Below are 24,723 nucleotides of genomic sequence, written 5' to 3'. Positions count from 1 at the left end.
ATGCAGCTTTACATGAACACCCGAGCCTTACACTATGGCCGGTCCAAGTAACTAAAGCAATTATCACCATCCACCTCTCGTGTCTCCCCTTTTCCTCATAGTTTGTAAGCTTGCGAGCAGGGCCCTCATTCCTCCTGGTATCTGTTTTGAACTGTACTTCTGTTATGCTGTAATGTCTATTGTCTGTACAAGTCCCCTCTATAATTTGTAAAGCGCTGCGGAATATGTTGGCGCTATATAAATAAAATTATTATTATTATTATTATGTATCTATCTACTCTCACCCTTCTGCACAGGGAGATGAACACTGAACAGACAACACAACTATCTTGCAGTTCCAGGGAGTCAAACTGGACAAAGTTTTTATATTTTTTTAGTGTTTTTGATGCAAGTGCGACTGGGAAATTAAATTGCAATTAAAAATGAATTACAGTATTGGTAAATATATTGGCCCCATATAAACATGTGACTAGTTGCAATATATATTTATTTTCTTTCATGCAATAGCGCAGAGCCAGCAACACCAATGAGAGTTTCAACAATTAAAATTAAAAGATTCAGTTATTAAACGTACCTCTGCGGCTTCAGTCATTTTCATTATCATAGCATTCACTACATCATCTGCATCACTTATGAAAGTGCCACCATCCCGATTCCGCCGCCTCTTACCGCTCATGCTCTTCTTTCTCTCTAACATAATTTCAAAGTCAGACTTAAAATCTATCCTAAAAGAATAAAACATAAGAAATGTAAGCGTTCAGGCACTATTTCATTAAATAATTTCAGTATTTAAGACTGTATTGTGTAAGTTTTTTTGAGAGTGCGCTTCTACTATTTCAAAAGCTGCAATGTTGAATGTGGCAAGTGAAGAAAGGCTAGAAAATTACATGGACCCGTGTAAAACATGAACATAAATCAGGAACTCCAAGTATTAGAATATCATCACTATAAGACCTAAATAGTGTGGCTGAAGGGTTGCAGCCCAATTCTGGCTGCCCGAGGTGTTCGCAGTCTTGAGCAGGTATATTGCATATGCTTCGGCATTGTCCCAGATTATCTTCCTCTTGGATTGTGGTGTTGAACCGTATTGGAGTGGTATATGGGTGTACTGTCCCTAGAGACTCACTGACATGTACATTGGGGTATGTGGAGGAATAGAAACAGACGGCACGATCAAAACAGTAATTGCAAGATAATGGCAAAATATTGGATTAGAGAGGAGCCCCCGTCAGGCCTGGAATTTATTGCTCAAACAAATTACATTATACAACTGGAAAGAAATATTTACATTAAAAGGAATAAACAGGAATATTTCCATCGATTATGGCAGCCATGGTTGGATACTATTAGACAAAGTAACACCTGTGTATTCTATTGTAATTAGTATTTATGGTGAATTGTATCATTGTGGAATATTGTCAATAGCCATGGTAGTAGCGTCTGTCGTTGGGGTGGGGGTCTCCATGGGAGGGGCGGGAGGGTTTGGTGTTATAATGAATAATGGAAAAGGAGTATTGTCATGTAATACTTGTGTTAGATTTTGTTATGTTTTAATAAACATTATCTGATTTAAAAAAAATAAAAATAAATAAAGTGGCTGAAAAAATTGTGTAGATTTTTCACCTTAAGAACACTCCACACATTCAGATTTGACAATTTAATCTGATGTGTGAACATGTAATAAATCTGATATCTTTGTGAGCTTTGGTTTTTGGTCATTAGTATGTATAGTATATGGGGCTGCAAATTGCATTCAATATAAAGTTACTACTTTTAATAATGTAAGAAATGTGTTCATCATGGTCCCAGATCAGGTAACGGTCCAATATAGTGGTGCAACTCAACAATGACCAATTATAATTGTGCCATATCTACACACCACTATTCCCTAAGATACTTCAAGTACTGAACTGTTCTCAAGGAAATAGGAGCCGTCTAGCATGTAGTCAATAGAAAACTACATTTCCTGCTGCTTCTGAGCCACTAGTGAATGGATTTACTTAGTTGTGCGTGTAAAAAAAAAAACAAAAAAAAAAGCTATACTGGGATATTTGCAGGACAATAAGTTATTTTGATATTAATTTAGACATCGCGGCTGCCACCTTTTCTTTGCTGTGTGGGGGGGCCAATGAAATATAGATTCTCCAAAGTGGACAAACAATAAGAGTTTGTGCTTGAAGATGAAAGTTTACATTCCGAAGGTGGTATGGAATAAAATTAAAAAGTTCTTACATTTTACCAGATTTTAGATCTATGTCAGAGTCTGAATCTTCATCTGCTCTTAGATTGAGAGCTGCCGGTTTTGCTCCTTCCAAATCCTCTTGATTAAAACCCTGTGTACAGAAGAGCATACATACTGGTCACTACCTGTAGCTCTTATACCCCACAGGCACATAAAGGGAACCGGTCGGCAAGATTCGGTAATGTAATTGATATCTTTGGTGAAGAAATCCACTTTGCTGTTCGCCTGCCTCCAGTCTGCCATTCCCCGTCGCCTGCCTCCAGTCTGCCATTCCCCTTCGCCTGCCTCCAGTCTGCCATTCCCCGTCGCCTGCCTCCAGTCTGCCATTCCCCGTCGCCTGCCTCCAGTCTGCCATTCCCCGTCGCCTGCCTCCAGTCTGCCATTCCCCGTCGCCTGCCTCCAGTCTGCCATTCCCCTTCGCCTGCCTCCAGTCTGCCATTCCCCGTCGCCTGCCTCCAGTCTGCCATTCCCCGTCGCCTGCCTCCAGTCTGCCATTTCCCGACACCCCGTCGCCTGCCTCCTGTCTGCCATTTCCCGACACCCCGTCGCCTGCCTCCTGTCTGCGATTTCCCGACACCCTATCGCCTTCCTTCAGTCTGCGATTCTCCGGCCCCATCATCATTGCAATCCCTTCATCAGAACAACCTGTTTTGGCACTGACATATAGTTCTCACTTTAACCCCATCATGACCTTGGGATTTTCCGTTTTTCCGTGTTCGTTTTTCGCTCCCCTCCTTCCCAGAGCCATAACTTTTTTATTTTTCAATCAATATGGCCATGTGAAGGCTTATTTTTTGCAAAGCAAGTTGTACTTTTGAACGACATCATTGGTTTTAGCATCTCATGGACTAGAAAACGGGGAAAAAATTCCAAGTGCGGTGAAATTGCAAAAAAAGTGCAATCCAACACTTGTTTTTTCTTTGGCTTTTTTTTACTAGGTTCACAAAATGCTAAAACTGACCTACCATTATGTTTCTCCAGGTCATTACGAATTCATAGACACCTAACATGTCTAGGTTCTCTTTTATCTAAGTGGTGAAAAAAAATTCCAAACTTTCCTTAAAAAAAAATAAAATAAAAAATTGCGCCATTTTCCGATACCCGTAGCGTCTCTATTTTTCATGATCTGGGGTTAGGTGAGGGCTTATGTTTTGCGTGCTGAGCTGGCGTTTCTAATGAGACCATTTTGGTGCAGATACGTTCTTTTGATCGCCCGTTATTGCAATTTAATGCAATGTCGAGGCAACCAAAAAAACATAATTCTGGCGTTTCGAATTTTTTTCTCACTACGCCATCTAGTAATCAGGTTAATCCTTTTTTTTTTTTTTGATAGATCGCGGGATACCAAATATGTGTAGGTTTGATTATTTTTTTTATTGATTTATTTTGAATGGGGCAAAAGGGGGGAGATTTAAACTTTTATATATTTTTTTTTTCACATTTATTTTACTTTTTCTTTTTACTTTTGCCATGCTTCAATAGCCTCCATGGGAGGCTAGAAGCTGGCACAACTCGATCGGCTCTGCTACATAGCAGCGATCATCAGATCGCTGCTATGCAGCAGAAATGCAGGCTTGCTATGAGCGCCGACCACGTGGCGCTCACAGCTAGCCGGGATCAGTAACCATAGAGGTCTCAAGGACCTCTATAGTTATCATTCTGATGCATCGCTGACCCCCGATCATGTGACGGGGGTCGGCGATGCGATCATTTCTGGCCGGATGGCTGGAAGCACCGGTTTAATGCCGCTGTCTGCGTTTGACAGCGGCATTTAACTAGTTAATAGCGGCGGGTGAATCGCGATTTCACCCGCCGCTATTGCGGGCACATGTCAGCTGTTCAAAACAGCTGACATGTCCCGGCTTTGATGCGGGCTCACCGCCGGAGCCCAGCATCAAAGCGCGGTATCTGACCTCGGACATACTATCCCGTCCAAGGTCAGAAAAGGGTTAAAGCCATTTAAAATATTATATATCACAATTTGAATACTCTCAGAAATGATGGTGCTATGGACAGTAGTATTTTAAAAAATGGCATTAAAATAGTGACTAGACGTGCACCGACATTAGGGAGTTATTTGTCTCCAAGCTTTTTTTATTATTATTATTATTATTTATTTATTTACATAGCACCATTAATTCCATGGTGCTGTACATGAGAAGGGGTTACATCAAAATACAAATATCACTTACAGTAAACAAAACTAACAGTGACAGACTGATACAGAGGGGCGAGGACCCTGCCCTTGCGGGCTTACATTCTACAGGATTATGGGGAAGGAGACAGTAGGTCGAGGGTTGCAGTAGCTCCAATGGTGTTGAGGTGGCAGTGTGGTCTTTACAGGCTATAAGCTTCCTTGAAGAGGTGGGTTTTCAGGTTTCTTTTGAAGGATCCAAAAGTAGTGGATAACCGGATGTGTTGGGGCACTGAATTCCAGAGGATGGGTGATATTCGGGAGAAGTCTTGGAGGCACTTGGGTGAGGAGCGAATAAGCATAGAGGAGAGGAGAAGGTCTAAGGAGGACCGGAGATTACGTGAGGGAAGATATTGAGAGATTAGTGTGGAAATATACGGAGGAGAAAGGTTATGGATGGCTTTGTAGGTCAGTGTTAGTAATGTAAACTGGATACGCTGGGAAATTGGGAGCCAGTGAAGGGATTTGCAAAGAGGCGAAGCAGGAGTGTAGCGAGGAGAGAGATTAATTAGTCGGGCAGCAGAATTAAGGATGGACTGGAAGGGTGCGAGTGTGTTAGGAGGTAGGCCACAGAGGAGTATGTTGCAGTAGTCGAGGCGGGAGAGGTTTAGGGCATGCACAAGCATTTTGGTAGAGTGAGGGTTGAGGAAAGGACAGATTCTGGAAATATTTTTGAGCGACAGGAGGTGGCGAGAGCTTGGATGTGCGGTTTGAAGGACAGGGCAGAGTCAAGGGTTAATCCGAGGCAGCGTATTTTGGGGACAGGGGAAAGTGTGATTTCATTTATTTTGATAGATAGATCAGGTAGGGAAGATACGCGTGATGGAGGAAAGATAATGAGTTCAGATTTGTCCACATTGAGCTTGAGGAAGCGAGAGGAGAAGAAGGAGGATATGGCCGATAGACACTCTGGGATTCTGGAGAGCAGAGAGGTGACATCTGGGCCAGAGAGGTAGATCTGAGTGTCATCGGCATATAGATGGTACTGGAAGCCATAGGACCTTATGAGTTGTCCCAGGCCGAGTGTATAGATTGAGAAGAGTAAGGGTCTTAGAACAGAGTTTTGGGGGACTCCAACAGAGAGGGGGCAAGATGAAGAGGTAGTAGGAAACGCTAAATGTGTGGTTGGCAAGGTATGAGGAAATCTAAGATAGGGCAAGGTCTTTGACCCCAAAGGAAGAGAGGATCTGTAGTAGGAAGCAGTGGTCAACTGTGTCGAAGGCAGAGGACAGGTCTAGGAGGAGGAGTATAGAGAATTGTCTGTTAGCTTTGGCTGTAAGTAAGTTGTTAGTAATTTTGGTCAGGGCAGTCTCAGTGGAATGGTGAAGACGGAAGCCAGATTGTAGGTTGTCGAAGAGAGAGTTAGATGCAAAGTGAGAGGAAAGTTCAGCATGGACGTGCTGCTCAAGGAGTTTGGAAGCAAATGGGAGCAAAGATATGGGGCGATAGCTGGGCATACCGCTTGGGTCAAGGGATGGCTTTTTGAGCATAGGTGTGATTGTGGCATGTTTGAAGGCAGAGGGGAAGGTACCAGAAGTTAGTGAAAGGTTGAAGAGATGGGTTAGAGATGGGATTAGTGTAGTGGTGAGGTTGGGGAGGAGGTGGGATGGGGTCAAGTGCACAAGTGGTGCGGTGTGATTTGGAGAGAAGATGAGCAAGCTCCCCTTCAGAGATTTTGGAGAGTGAAGTTATGGGGTTTGGGCATTGGTCTCTCATACAAAGGGGTTGTGGTGGTTGGAAAACAAAGACTTGCCTTATTTGGTCTCTCTTAGTTTTGAAGTGTGTGGCAAAGTCCTCGGCAACGATTAGGGAACTCGGAGGGGGCAGTGGTGGGCGGAGCAGGGAGTTAAAAGTGTTGAACAACTGTTTGGGGTTACAATCCAAACAAGAATTCCAGACCATCTCATTGGTTGACCATGACAGGTTTTTACAAGTGTAAAACATTCACATTCTAAAAAAAAAAACTTTGACTTTTCAGATAAAAAAAAAAAAAATCTACAAAATTAAAAAAAAAAAATTTAAATTGTAATTCTGACCATGTGGTCTATATTATTGAGTGCTAAGCATGTAAACTCCAATAATTTGGTTCCACTATTTGCCATTTAAAAAATAGAAGAACATTTATATGACATCTCAAAACCAGGTACACATAATATTTCTAATTTATCAAAACATGAAGCATTTTGGATATATTTATTAAATACAAGTGTTACATCAGGTTTGAACCTTTAACCCCTTTATGACCTTGGGATTTTCCGTTTTTCCATGTCTGTTTTTTGCTCCCCTTATTCCCAGAGCCATAACTTTTTTATTTTTCCGTCAATATGGCCATGTGAGGGCTTATTTTTTGCGAAACAAGTTGTACTTTTGAACGACATCATTGGTTTCAGCATGTCGTGTACTAGAAAACGGGAAAAAAATTCCAATTGCAGTGAAATTGCAAAAAAAAGTGCAATCCCACACTTGTTTTTTTTTTGGCCTTGTGCAGGCATGTACTACGGAGGACAGAGAATGAACTTCAATCCAATATTGCAGCCAGCATGCTGCCAGCGGGTAAGGAAAGGGTGAATCAAAAACCCCAAAACCCCGCCTCCATGGCTGAAGATTGTTCCCTCCAAATTCAGGTGACAGTGTCCCTTTAAGGACCTTTATAGTTACCATTCTGACGCATCGCTGACCCCCAATCATGTGTCGGCGATGCGATCATTTTTGGCCGCCCTGCCGGAAGCGCCGGTTAAATGCCGCAGTAAGAGTTTGACAGCGGCATTTAACTAGTTAATAGTGGCGGGTGAATCGCGATTTCACCCGCCGCTATTGCGGGCACATGTCAGCTGTTCAAAACAGCTGACATGTCCCGGCTTTGATGCGGGCTCACTGCCGGAGCCCAGCATCAAAGACCTCGGACGTACTATCCCGTACGAGGTCAGAAAGAGGCTAAGGCTGTGTGCACACGTAGCAGATTTTTCGCGCTTTTTCGCTATAAAACCGTGAAAAAAAAGCTCACATTAACCATCCTATTTAATAGAATGCAATCCGCATTTTTTGTCCACATGCTGCATTTTTTTTCCTGAGCGGATTCGCATTCCAGAAAAAAACGCAGCAAGTTTTTTAAATTTGCGGAATCGCGGGGATTCCGCACACCTAGGAATGCATTGATCTGCTTACTTCCTGCATGGGGCTATGCCCACCATGCGGGAAGTAAGCAGATCATGTGCGGTTGGTACCCAGGGTGGAGGAGAGGAGACTCTCCTCCACGGACTGGGCACCATATAAAATTGTTAGGAAAAAAAAAAAAGAATTAAAATAAAAAAATCGTGATATACTCACCTTTGATGGCCCCCCGGAGTGTTCTTGCCCCTCAGTGCTGCACGCGGCCGCTTCCGTTCCTGTAGATGGTGTGTGAAGGACCTGCTATGACGTTGCGGTCACGTGACATCATCGAAGGTCCTGCACACACACCATCTATAGGAACGGAAGCCGCTGAGGAGATCGGCTGTTTGCGGTAGGTGAGCATAACCATTTTTTATTTTTTTTATTATTTTTAACATTCTATCTTTTACTATTGATGCGGCATAGGCAGCATCAATAGTAAAAAGTTGGTCACACTTGTCAAACACTATGTTTGACAAGTGTGACCAACCTGTCAATCAGTTTTCCAAGCTACAGATCGCTTGGAAAACGCTAGCATTCTGCAAGCCAATTATGCTTGCAAAACGCTAGTTTTCTGCGGGAATATGCATGCCAATTCCGCATGCGATATACCCGCGGCAGGAGGCGCAGAATTGCCGCGGAAATTTCCGCGGCAATCCTGCAACGTGTGCACTTAGCCTAAAAAGAAATTATGTTGCATTACTTACTGTTCTTTGTTTGTGTCATCGACAGTAGTTTGACAAGTCCAGTTTTTAACATTTAGTTCATGGTCTTATACATTTGTTGAATGTGTGTTTTTTTTTTTTCTTCCCCTCTTTCCACACCTGTTATGTCTTTGTATAAATTGATGCTATGCCTGGTCAGAGCTATCAGACTAAGAACACTTGTGTGTTCAAAACGCGTACAGTTTATACAGGCACTCTCCTTCCGCTATACCCGGTTTTTGTATGTCTTACAGCCTATTTCTATTTTAAATGAATACTATTAAAAATAAGTGATTTTATCTTTTACAGCTGGATTCCCTTTTTTCCACATGTGCATCTCTAGGCGTCTGGCAGACACGCGAATCCGTGCTCAAGATTTCCTGGCCTCATAAGGAAATTCATCCAAAGAGTGAGCTGAATATAACTTTTTTTTCTGCAGACATTTCAATATACCACATATATCTTGAATTGACTGACATTTGAGAGTCGACCCTGAACTTTATGACCTTAAGCAACCCCTTTGACGGTTACTCAGGAATACTGTAGCCTTCTAACCTGGAATCATTAACTGCCATAACCTCTCCGCAATGCGGTAGGCCTGGAACATTCAGCCAGAGTCCCGATATATTTTCAAATGTCTATTGCTTTTCCCTTTCTATATACCCCCTTTTCCAACCATAATGTATCCCATTTATTAATTCATTGACTGACAGAGGCTGCGCGTCCAACCAACGCAATTAGTTTGCGAGCTTTGTTTAGTATTCGTGATAATCCAATAGGTAACAGGGATTCCAAATCTGTCGACTCTCCCAGATACCCAAACACACATATATTGGGGTCCACCTGAAGTTGCACCCCGAAAAGCCTTTGTATTAGGGCCAAGGTATTTGTCCAAAAGGAGCCGAATCACCTACATTCCCAAAACATGTGCATTAAATATGTGTCGTCCGCCCCACATTAGGGCATTCCACATTTGAGAGAACCCCAATCTTAAAAAGGAAGATCAGCATTCTATACACACAGGGTCGTCTCCAAGTTTTCGTGGGCCCCAAGTGAAAGTCTCAGTGGGCCCCGTTAACACATACAATTCATGATGCACAGATACAGCAGAAAAATATAGGTACAGCACAATAAAAAAAGATTTCACTTACTTCTTACATTACATGAATGATCTATTGTAAATTCTACAATAGCTCAGAAACTCGACAGTATAGTCCTCCATACAGTATACAATGGGCCCCATATAACGCTCCATACAGTATACAATGGGCCCCATGTAACGCTCCATACAGTATACAATGGGCCCCAAATGACGCTCCATATATAATGGGCCCCATATGACGCTCCATATATAATGGGCCCCATATGACGCTCCATATATAATGGGCCCCATATGACGCTCCATATATAATGGGCCCCATATGACGCTCCATATATAATGGGCCCCATATGACGCTCCATATATAATGGGCCCCATATGACGCTCCATATATAATGGGCCCCATATGACGCTCCATATATAATGGGCCCCATATGACGCTCCATATATAATGGGCCCCATATGACGCTCCATATATAATGGGCCCCATATGACGCTCCATATATAATGGGCCCCATATGACGCTCCATATATAATGGGCCCCATATGACGCTCCATATATAATGGGCCCCAGGTGACGCTCCATATATAATGCGCCCCATATGACGCTCCATATATAATGGGCCCCATATGACGCTCCATATATAATGGGCTCCATATATAATGGGCCCCATATGACGCTCCATATATAATGGGCCCCATATGACGCTCTGCTCCAGACTCCTCAGAGTCAACGTCTTCCGGCTCTCTGCACTGACTGCTGAGGCAAAGAGTGCACACTAGTCATGTCATCGTGCCCTCTGACCTGTACCGTCACAGTCAAAAGACACCGCAGTGCTCTGGGCCCCAGCACTTGCCCGGGTGCTGATGCCGGCCCCGTATACACCCTATGAGGTATAGCTGTGAAGTCAAATTCACATGGAGACCGTCTAGGAATATGCTCCGACAACTCCTTCCACTGCTCTTCCGTAATTTACCGCACATTTTCATTTTATGGCACTGGAACGGGACTGCAGTAGTTCCTGATAATTTCTAGGAATTAGACCAGTCATACATTTTGCAGGTGCTAATGACTCAAGTGCATAACTTTTTAGAATTCCAGGTGCTGAATCACAAAACTGAATCTGGAACGAGTCTCAATTGTAGGTATTGGAAAAAGAAAGCTGGGGAAAGTCCATGTCCTTGAAGTTTATTGAAGCTCTTCAGTGTACCATTTTCTAATAAATTTTCCACCTTTTGTATTCCCCTCAGCTTCCATCTCACAAAGCCCTCTAATTTGCCAGACTCCACAAATTTAGGATTGTTCCATAACGGAGTAAATTTGGAACAGCCGGTAATTCCCAACCATCTCTTACCCCTATCCCACACTTTGTACACTAGTGACAAAGTTCGCCTGTACATACATATTATATACACAAACACCTAGGTCATTTTCTGACAATAAGGGAAAGCTATTAATCCTTCCTTACCGTAAACTCTTCCCCCTCTTCATCACCAGACTCTCCAAAAATATCGGCAATTAGATTTCTGCATAAGAAAAATACAACATTAGTTTTGCTTATAGCACTATCATATTCTGCAGTGCTTTACAAAAAAAAAATTAAAAAAAAAAAATGAAAAATTGCATTTCTTCCACTAAAATGTTGCTTTAGCAACAATTGTTTTTCATCTTAACAGGAGGTAATCAGAAAGAGTGGAGATTAAATTCCAGGGTCCATTTTCTCAAATGCCCAATATGTGGTAAAAAAAACAAAACAAAACTACATTTAGAGCACACTGCAAAGCCCCGAAGGGAAGGAGCTTGAAGCACCAAAACAGCAGACACCCTCTTCTTCCCCAAAAAGTAACCACCACATTTCACAAACTACACCCATCAAAGTATTTGCCTGGAAGTATAATGAGCATGTTAGCACAACATTTTCACAATTTATCTGCCGCTTTAGGCCCAAATTATTCAGTTTCACAGAAGGTATTCGGTTAAAATGGACACCGACTTGTTATGCAAATTCTGGGGAACACCAAATCGCCATATGGGTCATACAATTCTGTTTGGGAACATAGCAGGGCTTTGAAGGAGCACTTTTTTACATCTTGCTACTTTTCCACACTCTAAAAGGGGGTTTTGTTTTTTCTTTTATTTTTTTCATCACTATTTTTTTTTTGCTGTAATTTCTCTATTTCTCTGCAGAAAGCTGTACGAAAGTTTATTTTTTGCAGGACTAAATTACGTCTTTATTTGCCTAGCAATTATTGAATCCCTTTCTATTCTGATTTTTGGGAGGTAAATGAAAAAAAAAACAAAAAACAAAGAAATTCGAGCTTTTCTTCTTTACGCCATCCACTATGGTAATTCTTTGACCTTTGGCTGCCATGATGACAACCATCAGCACCTCACAATCACGATGGGGTGATAGATGGAGCGACTTCTCTCTTAGAACCCTCTGGATGCTTCAATCGCTATTGATGGCAGTATGTAAAGGGTTGTACAGTCCACCATGGTACTGTGGCTGCAGCAATCTGCTGCCAGTCAAGCAGGAATACTGTGCCTCCATAATCACCATGAAGTACATGTACGTCTTAATGCAGGAAAACCGCTCTCAAACATGTACATCAAATATAGGGAAGGAGTTAAACAATAACATGTTTGTCACCTAATATCATAAGGATGTCAAAACATTGCAATAGCTACATATACATGGTCTGGGCATGCCCTTGAATGGCCTATGTTAATGCTACTTACTCCTCATCATTTCCAGATTCACTGTCACTACCAAACAGCTTATTCTCTCCACCCTTTGGCTCGTCTTTGGATTTTTCTCCATCCTCTGCTTCACTATCAGATGATACGGCCTTCTTTTTTTGAGGAGTTTTCTTAGAGGACTCATCGCTGTCAGAGTCATCACCATCTGAGAGGATTCGACTCTTCTTAGCGGCTGCATTGGAAATAAAAAATGATTATGGACAATGCAAAGAAAGTTCATACCTCAATCATCGTTCATATGGGAGTACAAGACTGTTCAATGCGGTGCTCCACTCACAATAACCAAACGATTATATTGAAGGCATGGCATAAAGTGCATATCTATGTGCTTCTGCACAAATCAGATAAAGGTCAACCGAACCTGCCGATTTCGGTGGGACTGTCTGATGTGTACAGCGACCTCCCATCTCTCTTGCTCTGGGGCAGGAATTTCCATGCCTGCTCCTTTTATTGTCAGGGGAAATTACCTCTTTAACCCATCGAAAACACATGAATGGTAAACCGAGCCAAGCATTCACCTATATGGTGGAGTCGGGAGAGATGACCGTCACACGATCTCCATCTCGTGTGTTTGACCATATCTCGCTATTCTGTACTAAATCATTGCCCCTCCCCCCGAAGAAACCTATGCGAAACGCACGTAGGGGCTGGTATTTCACTACCACTACTACTTCCACACTACGACCATAATGGGTGAGGATCAGTCTTGTACTTATTTATACGATTAGATGTCTGTTGGGACATATTGCCTGTTATTATACGGCCTATATACTTTAACAACCTGATACCTCGGGTCGGATTCCATTTACTAGTGTGGAGTTGTGGATGTGTTACCTGTGTCCTTCATTTGTGTAGTTACCCTGAGATGATTATACGCTTTTACTATATTGTTGTAAATGGTGACTATAATATGTTATTTTGTTATTGAATAAACACTATCTTTCTATTTTCAAAAGACAGTAGTTTTGACTCCATTTGTTCTAATTTTATATCTGTACTAAATCATGTATTTTATTTATTTTATTTTTTTTTAAACAAAGCTGGTCAGGTGTAAAAAGCACAAATTAAGTAAATAAGTTCTCAATATTTAAGAAGCAAAATATTCATAAGGGGAACTTCATAGAGGAGCAAAGTTTAATTTTGTACAGGAAATAACAAGAATCATTTTAGTTGTTAATTATAATTTTGGCTTGTAATTACATAATGGTAAAGTAAATAATAGGTGGTTATTTGCACAGTTTGGTCTTTTATACCTGGTTTATCAGATGTCTCTTCATCTTCACTGTCAGAAAGAACAGTTTTCTTCTTTACAACTTTCTTGTTGCCCTCCTCTTCACTCTCTGAAGTTACCTTCTTTTTGGCACTCTCACTTGCGCTGTCATCACTGCCTGAACTTTTTCGCTGTGCCCTTTTTCGTCTTCTCTTAGTAATTTTCCTTCCCATTTCATCATCACTATCATCTGATGACAACATTTTTCTTTTCATCCTGGGAAATTCATCCTCTGAATTAGCAGCTGCTTGTTTAGCAGGTGTATCTTCTTCAGAATCACTGTGCACTGGCTTAGATGGTCGTTCCTCATCTGAATCACTAACGGCGCGCTTAGCAGGGGCTTCATCATCGGAGTCAACAATTTTTCGTTTAGCAGGGGCCTCTTCTTCTGAGCCACTTGCCCTTTTTTTAGGGGTATCATCATCTGATCCACTAAGAGCACGCCTTGCAAGGCGCTTAACAGGTCTCTCATCCTCAGAGTCACTTGCCACTTGTTTGGCAGGAGCTTCATCTTCAGAGCTGGCTACATGCTTTTTAGGAACTTCCTCTTCCGAGTCACTGGCCACTCGCTTCTTTGGGGTTTCATCTTCTGAGTCACTGGCCACTCGCTTCTTTGGGGTTTCATCTTCCGAGTCACTGGCCACCCGCTTCTTTGGGGTTTCATCTTCCGAGTCACTGGCCACCCGCTTCTTTGGGGTTTCATCTTCCGAGTCACTGGCCACCCGCTTCTTTGGGGCTTCGTCTTCCGAGTCACTGGCCACCCGCTTCTTTGGGGCTTCGTCTTCCGAGTCACTGGCCACCCGCTTCTTTGGGGCTTCGTCTTCCGAGTCACTGGCCACACTCTTCTTAGGTGTCTCATCTTCAGAGTCACTGCCCGCATGCATCTTTGGGGCTTCGTCTTCAGAGTCACTGCCCGCATGCTTCTTTGGGACTTCGTCTTCCGAGTCACTGCCAGCATGCTTCTTTGGGGCTTCGTCTTCCGAGTCACTGCCCGCATGCTTCTTTGGGGCTTCGTCTTCCGAGTCACTGCCAGCATGCTTCTTTGGGGCTTCGTCTTCCGAGTCACTGCCCGCATGCTTCTTTGGGGCTTCGTCTTCCGAGTCACTGCCAGCATGCTTATTTGGGGCTTCGTCTTCCGAGTCACTGCCCGCATGCTTCTTTGGGGCTTCGTCTTCCGAGTCACTGCCCGCATGCTTCTTTGGGGCTTCGTCTTCCGAGTCACTGCCTGCATGCTTCTTTGGGGCTTCGTCTTCAGAGTCACTGCCTGCATGCTTCTTTGGAGCTTCGTCTTCAGAGTCACTGCCTGCATGCTCCTTTGGGGCTTCGTCTTCAGAGTCACTGCCTGCATGCTTCTTTGGGGCTTCATCCTCCGAGTCACTACCTAAATGTTTGACAGGGGCCTCATCCTCTGAATCACTTCTGGCATGCCTTGCAGGGTTCTCATCCTCAGAATCACTGGCGACATGCCTTGCAGGGGGCTCATCCTCAGAATCGTTGCCAGAATGTTTGTCAGGGGCCTCATTGTCAGAGTCATTGACTTTATCCCCCTTTCTTTTTGTAGGACTTTCCTCATCAGAATCACTGGCTGAGTGTCTAGACTGTACCTCTTCCTCAGAGTCACTCGCTGCACCTTTGAAGGGAGTGCCATCATCATCACTGTCCTTTTGACGGGGTGCTTCATCCTCTGAATCACTAGCAACATGATTATGAGCTCCTTCTGTTTCAGAGTCACTAGCATTGCGATTAAAACTATCATTCTCTATGTCACTGGAGTTACGTGGCCTATGTTCATCATCATCTGAATCATTGGCTTCATTTTCTGAACCGCTGCCTCGATCTTTGTTTCCTTCTGCATCACTGTTGTCATTCTAAGAAGTCAAAGATACCAATTTAATTAGAGCATAGAACACAAACTAACAGCTATTAAACATGGCATGAGTACACATTTTTCATTTTCATACCTCATATCTATTTGCTGGACTTTCACCTTCTGATCCATGCTGTTCATGATCCTTTCCTTCATTGTCAGAGCCAGACTCCCGCTCATCTTGTACGGGGGTTGCACCTCCATCATCTGCAAATACAAATGACAACAATTAGACGTGTACAATAAAAGGTAAACATGATATGTCTATAAGCTCTGGTTTAATCAGGGATACTCTTAAAGGGAATCTGTCGGTAGGTTTTTGCTATGTAAGATGTCGTGCCTCCTGGCCCAGCAACCTTCCCCTCCTGTGACAGACACTTCACTGCCTACAGACATTGTTCATAGAGATCCTGGTGGTGGTAGCTTTCTCTGCCTCGTTGACAAATCTAAAAGCTCTGATTGTGTGAGAACAGCTGCACCCAGGAATCTAAGGCTATGTTCACACTTTGCGGATTTTGCTGCGGATCCGCAGCGGATTTGACGCTGTGCACATGCTGCAGAAAAATCAGCGCGGAAACGCTGCGGATTACATTCCGCAGCATGTCACTTCTTTTCTGCGGATTTTCACCTGCTCCAATAGGAAACTGCAGATGAAAATCCGCAGAAGAAACCGCAGTAAAAACCACGATAAATCCGCAGTAAAAACCGCGATGGGTTTTCACTGCGGATTTTGGAATTCCGCTGCGGAAAAATCCGCAGTGGAATCTGCAAAGTGTGAACATAGCCTAAAGATACCGTCACATTAAGCGACGCTGCAGCGATATAGGCAACGATGCCGATCGCTGCAGTGTCGCTGTGTGGTCGCTGGAGAGCCGTCACACAGACAGCTCTCCAGCGACCAACGATGCCGAAGTCCCCTGGTAACCAGGGTAAACATCGGGTTACTAAGCGCAGGGCTCCGCTTAGTAACCCGATGTTTACCCTGGTTACCATTGTAAATGTAAAAAAAAAACAAAAACAGTACATATTTACATTTCGGTGTCTGTCCCCCGGCCTCAGCTTCCCGCACTGACTGTGAGCGCCGGCCGGCCGTAAAGCAGAGCAGTGACGTCACCGCTGTGCTTTACGACCGGCCGGCGCTCAGTCAGTGCAGGGAAGCAGAACGCCAGGGGACAGACACCGGAATGTAAGTATGTAGTGTTTTTTTTTTTTTTTTTTACATTTACACTGGTAACCAGTGTCTGGTCAGGTCCCTCGCCTTCAGCTTCCCGCACTGACTGGTGAGCGCCGGCCAGCCGTAAAGCAAAGCACAGCGGTGACGTCACCGCTGTACTTTACGGCCGGCGCTCAGTCAGTGCGGGAAGCTGAAGGCGAGGGACCTGACCAGACACTGGAATGTCAGTATGTAGTGTTTGTTTTTTTACATTTACAACGGTAACCAGGGTAAATATCGGGTTACTAAGCGCGGCCCTGCGCTTAGTAACCCGATGTTTACCCTGGTTACCCGGGGACTTCAGGATCGTTGGTCGCTGGAGAGCTGTCTGTGTGACAGCTCTCCAGCGACCAAACAGCGACGCTTAAGCGATCGACATCGTTGTCGGTATCGCTGCAGCGTCGCTTAGTGTGACGGTACCTTTACACTGCTAATTTAATTAAACTGTACTAACATCTATCAGCCAACACTAGCATCCATGCGCATGTCATTACACCAAGACATCTTGGGAAAATCACAAAAATAAATGGGTTTCGCATCCTGCTGTACCTGCGTTCTTTCACCAGACGCGCTGCAAGAACTGATGGCAATGTTTTTTTCCTGCTTTAACAATGCTTTCAAAAGATGAAAAAATGATGCAAAAACATTTAAGAGACATGCTGCAATTTTCCAATTCAGTCAGGAAAAAAAAAAAACAAGTGTGTGCATGAGATTACTGAAGTCTCAGATCTTTTGCTGGTACTGCACAAAGCAGATTTTAATTTGGATGTAATAAGTAGCAAAACCGCAAGGTGTGAACACAGCCTTAAGCCGTTATTGCACAAGCTCCTGCTCCCTAGGCAGCAGATTTCCTATTCGTGGGGAAGTGAGCTCTAATTGACAATGAGGACTAGCGGCATTGTCACACTGGTCCGAAAATAGAAAAGAGCGTGTAAGCTGTGTATGTTTTGAAACTGCAAACTAAAAAAAAAAAAAACGAACAAGAGAGTTATAATCATTAAAGCAGTTGTCCAAGCTTGGGGTTCACGTCTGCAGTCACATTGCGTGCTGTCAGGATTCTCCGGTGTTGGCGCCAGGAGCAGGTGGGTGCGTGACAAGTGAATTGAACGAGGCAGAACACATCTAGTCGTAATGTGGCTGGAAGTATTCTCCCAGCACCGGAGAATCCTGACAGTGTGCACGATGTGAGGATTCCAAAATCTGCAGCCATAGAGAGTGACTGCAAACTCAAACCTCAAGACTGGACATCACTTTACATTTTAATTAAAAATAAATTGGAAAGCTGCTTGTTTTTACAAATGCCTGATACTATCTTTGAAGATGGAAATAACCCTTTAATTCCCCAAAGTTAACATGCTGTATAATTTTGATCCTATTTAGAGCAACTGCAAACAAACTAGTTGTGTATGGCGGCTGTCATAGGCTATACTTAGTACCAACACAGCGGGTGACAGCTTAACACACACACAGTGAGCAAATGACAACTTACATAAAGGAGGATGCAGATGACAATAGCCATAGGTCAATAGGGCACAAGAAGTAGTCTGGAGGTCAGTGTCAGACCACACGGGGTATCGCAGGGTCATGCTACAGCCAAGGAACAATCTCATTGTAAGAAAGAAGCAATCACTGGCTTCACACATCTTAAATGGTCACCTGATTGGCAGACTACGAGTGCAAAGATCTACAGCTATAACTAAAGCAAATATGATCGTTATTAAAAAAAACACCACTACTATTTACATTCAGCCATCGTAGTACCAATAGTAATTTATAGGTAAAAAGTTTCAAAGGAACCTGCAACATGCAGCCCAAAGAGTGAGCAGCATGTCCCAGCCATGTATGTTTATCAGCGAAAAACCAAAACTTAAATAGGTGGCGAGCCGAGCTATTGAGTAGTTATACAGGCGGCTCCCTGGCGGATGCTCCCCACGAGCTGACAAACCACTGGCTATACGCGCACACAGTTTTAATAGTTGCTGAGAACCCAGCTGCACTAGGTTTTCTTCAGAAATGCCAAATCTGGGATGCTACAGCCAGTGGCTGATACTTGTTGTCTGCAGTTCCCTTTAAATAGGTTTGTTGTGTAACTGAAACCGCTTCTATGGGAGAGAAAGCTTGCCTCTAGTCATTGTGGCAGCACAGGGGCTGTAGCGCAGAGTAGACTGTCTGTCAAGGTGCATGCAGTGATTATAGGGGTCACCGTGTAGTGGGAGGGTGACAGCTCACTGCTCCGATGACTGGAAGTGATTGGCTGCAGGGAGAGTAAAGGTACCTTCACACTGAGCAACTTTAGAACGATAACGATAGCGATCCATGACGTTGCAGCGTCCTGGATAGCGATATCGCTGTGTTTGACACGCAGCAGCGATCAGGATCCTGCTGTGCCATCGCTGGTCGGAGCAGAAAGTCTGGAACTTTATTTCGTCACTGGATCACCCGCTGACATCGCTGAATCGGCGTGTGAGACGCGGATCCAGCGAGGTGTTCACTTGTAACCAGGGTAAACATCGGGTTACTAAGCGCAGGGCCGCGCTTAGTAACCCGATATTTACCCTGGTTACCATTGTAAATGTAAAAAAAAAAAACACTACATACTTACATTCCGGTGTCTGTCACGTTCCTCGCCGTCAGCTTCCCGCACTGACCGTAAAGCAGAGCACAGTGGTGACGTCACCGCTCTGCTTTTCGGCCGGCGCTTACACAGTGCAGGGAAGCTGACGCCAGGGGACGCGACAGACACCGGAATGTAAGTATGTAGTGTTTTGGGTTTTTTTACATTTACAATGGTAACCAGGGTAAACATCGTGTTACTAAGCGCGGCCCTGCGCTTAGTAACCCGATGTTTACCCTGGTTACCTGGGGACTTTGGCATCGTTGGTCGCTGGAGAGCTGTCTGTGTGACAGCTCTCCAGCGACCACACAACGACTAAACAGCGACGCTGCAGCGCTCGGCATCGTTGTCTATATCGCTGCAGCGTCGCTTAATGTGACGGTACCTTAACACTGAATTTTCTCACTGCAACTGCTCTTCCAGCTAAACAGACAAGTAACCTGTTACCTGCAGATTACCACTTTGGCTTCAATTAGATAGATGACTGTTTTAGCTGATAGGTCGCCTTTAACCCCTTAATGCAATATCACTTGTACACGATTGCAGGACTGATCACGTGTGGTGGGAAGGACTCAGGACACGAGTGCCCTCCACGTGCAGCAAATGTCAGCTACAATAAATAGCCAGACCTGTCTTTAAAAGCCGTGGCTGATGCCAAGCTCCGCCTGTGGCCATTAGCCATTTAGATGCCACTGTCAATTTCTGACAGCAGAAGAATTTCCATGGAAAGTGCGCTGCTGCTTGCGCTTACCGGCTCCATTCAGTGTCCCATGGCGAATTATGGGAAACTATGACAGCCGCCGACCTGCTGAAGGCTCCCCCACCCCAATCGCCACCATCTTGGCCCTCCTCATATAGCTGAGCTTCAGCTGACACCATATACTGCAATACTGTGGTATTGCCGTATAAGTGATCAGATGATCAAATAAAAAGGTTATATATATATATATATTTGTACAGAATATATAACATTTGGTATCACCGTGCTCATAAAAGTCTGATCAAAATATAAAATTAATTTACCGGATCAGTTAACAAAGAAGAAAAAAACAAAAAAACAACAACTGGAGTCCTCAGTGGTTGATATCATTTAACGACTCACTAAAAAGACGGTAATAAATAGCAGCTTTCCAGACCACTCAGGTCTCTCCATCAGGGATAGGATAACACAAAATATGAAGTCACATTTTATCTACTGGGTAACAGTACAAAAACATATACGTAATAAAAGCAGATCAAAATGTATATCGCCCAAAATGGAATAAAACTTTCTACTTATCACGCAAAAAACAAGCTCTCACACAGATCAATCAACAAATAACTCGAAAAATCACGACAAAAATAAAAAAAAATTGTTTAATGAATTTCAAATTTATTTTTACTCAACTTAAAATGAAGAAAAAAACAAATCTATTCAAGTTTGATACCACCGTAATTATTCTGGCCTGAAGAATCATGATTCACAGCAATTTGAACCACAAAATATTTGGGGTTTTGTTAGACAGCCGAACAAGTTGGAAACCCTAGTAATGGCTTCAGGTCTTTTTTTAGATGACAGGTTCCCTTTCACATGTACCTGACTGCGGGGGGAAAATCACATGTGGAGAGGGCTCAAGGGGTGAGCTTTTTCCACATGCAACAGAAACTGGCTACAGTAAATTGCTGGTATGTGTCTCTTAGTGATCATACAGATGCCCGTGTTTTCCATGAACAGAACATGTACCCATTAGCTATGCTGCTACTGACATATCCGTTTTGTTGGCCAGCAGCATGGATGAAAATTTCCGATACTAGTCCACGGGTCTGTAAAAAATCCCATACACTACATGAGTGGCATCAGTGCGTAGTCCTTGATTAACATTGCCAAAGATAGGAGAAGCTTTGTAATCCATTTACCCACCTGTGAAAAACACTGATGGTTCTCGTCTCCAAAACACTGATTCTACACGTCCCATTTTTTCAATTTCACTTGGATGTACCCAAATGTTCTGAAACTTAAAGGGGTTGTTTGGTCTAAAATGATAAGTCTGCAGTCAGTCTGTGTGACTCCAGACTTATGAATCCTCCCAGCGCACGCACTGCGGGGATTCACCGACTTCAGAGCCAGGACCGGCAGGTATGTATACATTATGCATACTCCTGGCCAGAACCTGACTAGTGGGCGCTGCCTCGCTCCATACAGTTGTGCCCCGTTTAGTGACGCGGCCGTCCAGTGGGTGCGGCCTTGTGGCCACTAGTCAGGTTCTGGCTGAGAGTATGTATAAGGCCGGGATCACACATGCGAGAAACACGTCCGTGTCTCGCATGTGAAATCCAAACTCTGGTGCCGGTACTCCAGAGCGGAGCGTGCGACTCCATGTGTTGCTATGCGGCCGCACGCTCCGCTCTGGAGTGCCGGTGCCAGAGCTAGGATTTCACATGCGAGACACGGACGTATTTCTCGCATGTGTGATCCCGGCCTAACACATGTACCTGCCGGTCCCGACTCAGAAACCCACGAAACCTCGGAGCACACAGTGCATGTGCTGCGAGGATTCATAAGTCTGCAGTCACACACTGACTGCAGACTTATCATTTTAGACCGAACAACCCCTTTAACTAAGAATCTGACCATGAGTTGGATCTGACAGAGTTAGTAGCTGCTGGGCTACAGTCACACATCCTCGAGTGTTATCACGTGGGAAAAACCGACTGATTTTTATTCAGGAGTCTCATCCAAGTTGCGTCAGTATTTTTTTTCTCATCCTTTATTTTTCACTGAATAAAGCAGACTGCATGAACGTTTTTACTTCATTGACCGAGGCTATGTTCACACGTTGCGTTTTTACAGCAGGTTTTTTAATGTAAATTTTAAACTGCATTTTACCAGCAAAGGCTATGAGATTTCAGAAAGCTCATGCAAACAAACTGGGCTTTTTCCCTGACTGATTTTGAAAACTTACGCATTTTTGCGAACTGCAGCATGTCACTTCTTTTAGCATATTTACAGCATTTTTTTCACCCATAGGAAACAATGGGTAACTGCAAAAACACAGCAAGAAAAAAAAAAAAAGAAACAGGCATCAGTTTCTGCTGCGCTTCTGGTGCAAAAGCCTAAGGAAGTTAAAGGGGTCTCTAAGATCCTATCCCAATATGTAGTAGGTGTCATAATAATATTAGCAAATTCCTCCAATAATGTCTCTTTCCTCATGTACAGTCATTGCAGGACCTTAGGTATCCATGGTTACGACCACTAGCTATCACTATATCAGTGGTGTGAATCTTGAATCTGCTGCAGATATCCGTGAACAATTCCACATATACCTCAAGTGAATTTTGGGGATGATGTCACGTTTAGGTCAAACTCACTCCCCCAGGGGCACCACAGCCCGGCAGTGCAGGGGTCACACACTCCCCCGGGGGCACCACAGCCTGGTAGTGCGGAGGTCACACACACTCCCCCAGGGGCACCACAGCCCGGGAATGTGGGGGTCACACACACACACACACTCCTCCAGGGGCACCACAGCCCGGCAGTGCGGGGGTCACACACACACTCCTCCAGGGGCACCACAGCCCGGCAGTGCGGGGGTCACACACACTCCTCCGGGGGCACCACAGCCCGGGAGTGCGGGGGTCACACACACACACTCCCCCGGGGGCACCACAGCCCGGCAGTGCGGGGGTCACACACACTCCCCCGGGGGCACCACAGCCCGGCAGTGCGGGGGTCACACACACTCCCCCGGGGGCACCACAGCCCGGCAGTGCGGGGGTCACACACACTCCCCCGGGGGCACCACAGCCCGGCAGTGCGGGGGTCACACACACTCCCCCGGGGGCACCACAGCCCGGCAGTGCGGGGGTCACACACACTCCCCCGGGGGCACCACAGCCCGGCAGTGCGGGGGTCACACACACTCCCCCAGGGGCACCACAGCCCGGCAGTGCGGGGGTCACACACACTCCCCCAGGGGCACCACAGCCCGGCAGTGCGGGGGTCACACACACTCCCCCAGGGGCACCACAGCCCGGCAGTGCGGGGGTCACACACACACACTCCTCCAGGGGCACCACAGCCCGGCAGTGCGGGGGTCACACACACTCCCCAGGGGCACCACAGCCCGGCAGTGCAGGGGTCACACACACACACTCCTCCAGGGGCACCACAGCCCGGCAGTGCGGGGGTCACACATACTCCCCCAGGGGCACCACAGCCCGGCAGTGCGGGGGTCACACACACTCCCCAGGGGCACCACAGCCCGGCAGTGCAGGGGTCACACACACACACACTCCTCCAGGGGCACCACAGCCCGGCAGTGCGGGGGTCACACACACTCCCCCAGGGGCACCACAGCCCGGCAGTGCGGGGGTTACATACACCACCAGGGGCACCAGGTTTTAGGACACTTCACACACTCCCATGCCACCTTACCCGAGTGCTCTGGACTGTAGTAATCCGTTTCCATGGCTTGTGATTCACAAGCCTGGTTCCTTGAACTGCGCGTTAGCCAAAAGGGCTTTCTCAATTTCTCCGCAGCTTCCCGTTTACCGTAAAGTGTAAAAAGAAAAATGGTAAACGCTAGAATGTAGGGGCTCCCTCTAGGTGTGATGTCATTTCCGGGGGCGTGTCAACATTTTAGCTACAACCAAGGAAAAAATCGCTGGGTAGTAGGCCGCACGCAAACCGGGATGCGCGTGCGCCGTAAGGACATTACGGGAGATGAGATGACCCTGTACCTGGAAGAGGCGGGGCGATTGCGGCACGTCGTAACCACGTGATCCAGAGAAGGGCGGGAAAATTGATGGGCGGAAGTAAAATTGAAGGAAAAAAGTTTTCGCACTGTAGTTTGAATCTGTATATACAATGTTCTCTGCGGTGCTGTGTTCGAGGCAGTGTGCAGTGCTGTGTACTGTGCAGTGCTGTGTATTGTGCAGTGCTGTGTACTGTGTACTGTGCTGTGTACTGTGCAGTGCTGTGTACTGTGCTGTGTACTGTGCAGTGCTGTGTACTGTGCTGTGTACTGTGCAGTGCTGTGTACTGTGCAGTGCTGTGTGCTGTGCTGTGTACTGTGCAGTGCTGTGTACTGTGCAGTGCTGTGTACTGTGCAGTGCTGTGTACTGTGCAGTGCTGTGTACTGTGCTGTGTACTGTGCAGTGCTGTGTACTGTGCAGTGCTGTGTACTGTGCAGTGCTGTGTGCTGTGCTGTGTACTGTGCAGTGCTGTGTACTGTGCAGTGCTGTGCTGTGTACTGTGCAGTGCTGTGTACTGTGCTGTGTACTGTGCAGTGTTGTGTATTGTGCAGTGCTCTGTGCTGTGTACTGTGCAGTGCTGTGTACTGTGCTGTGTGCTGTGCTGTGTACTGTGCAGTGCTGTGTACTGTGCTGTGTACTGTGCTGTGTACTGTGCAGTGCTGTGTACTGTGCTGTGTACTGTGCAGTGCTGTGTACTGTGCAGTGCTGTGTGCTGTGCTGTGTACTGTGCAGTGCTGTGTACTGTGCAGTGCTGTGTGCTGTGTACTGTGCAGTGCTGTGTACTGTGCAGTGCTGTGTACTGTGCTGTGTACTGTGCAGTGCTGTGTACTGTGCTGTGCAGTGCTGTGTACTGTGCAGTGCTGTGTGCTGTGCTG

At 45.2% G+C, this 24,723-nt stretch overlaps 1 protein-coding gene across 2 annotated transcripts in view; it reads right to left on the bottom strand.

The window, feature by feature from the left end:
- The window catches only part of IWS1 (interacts with SUPT6H, CTD assembly factor 1), a 41,664-nt gene extending 17,944 nt beyond the window's left edge, over positions 1–23,720 (bottom strand). The window contains exons 1-8 of one of the 2 annotated variants that reach the window (XM_069727697.1): positions 23,529–23,668; positions 22,057–22,135; positions 15,382–15,494; positions 13,404–15,288; positions 12,130–12,322; positions 10,859–10,916; positions 2,233–2,333; positions 575–725 (exon numbers count right to left, since the gene is read on the bottom strand). In XM_069727697.1, coding sequence (XP_069583798.1) covers positions 575–725; positions 2,233–2,333; positions 10,859–10,916; positions 12,130–12,322; positions 13,404–15,288; positions 15,382–15,494; positions 22,057–22,078 — 2,523 coding nt within the window. In that variant the 5' untranslated portion in view covers positions 22,079–22,135; positions 23,529–23,668. Of the gene's footprint in view, positions 1–574; positions 726–2,232; positions 2,334–10,858; positions 10,917–12,129; positions 12,323–13,403; positions 15,289–15,381; positions 15,495–22,056; positions 22,136–23,528 lie in introns of both variants that reach the window. The other variant, XM_069727696.1, reaches the window with a different exon arrangement.
- Between the last annotated feature and the right edge of the window lie 1,003 nt (positions 23,721–24,723).

Source organism: Ranitomeya imitator, chromosome 5, assembly GCF_032444005.1.
Source record: "Ranitomeya imitator isolate aRanImi1 chromosome 5, aRanImi1.pri, whole genome shotgun sequence".
NCBI lineage: Eukaryota > Metazoa > Chordata > Amphibia > Anura > Dendrobatidae > Ranitomeya > Ranitomeya imitator.
The sequence above is the reverse complement of the archived record's forward strand: the minus strand, read 5'-3'. Positions and strand labels throughout refer to the sequence as shown.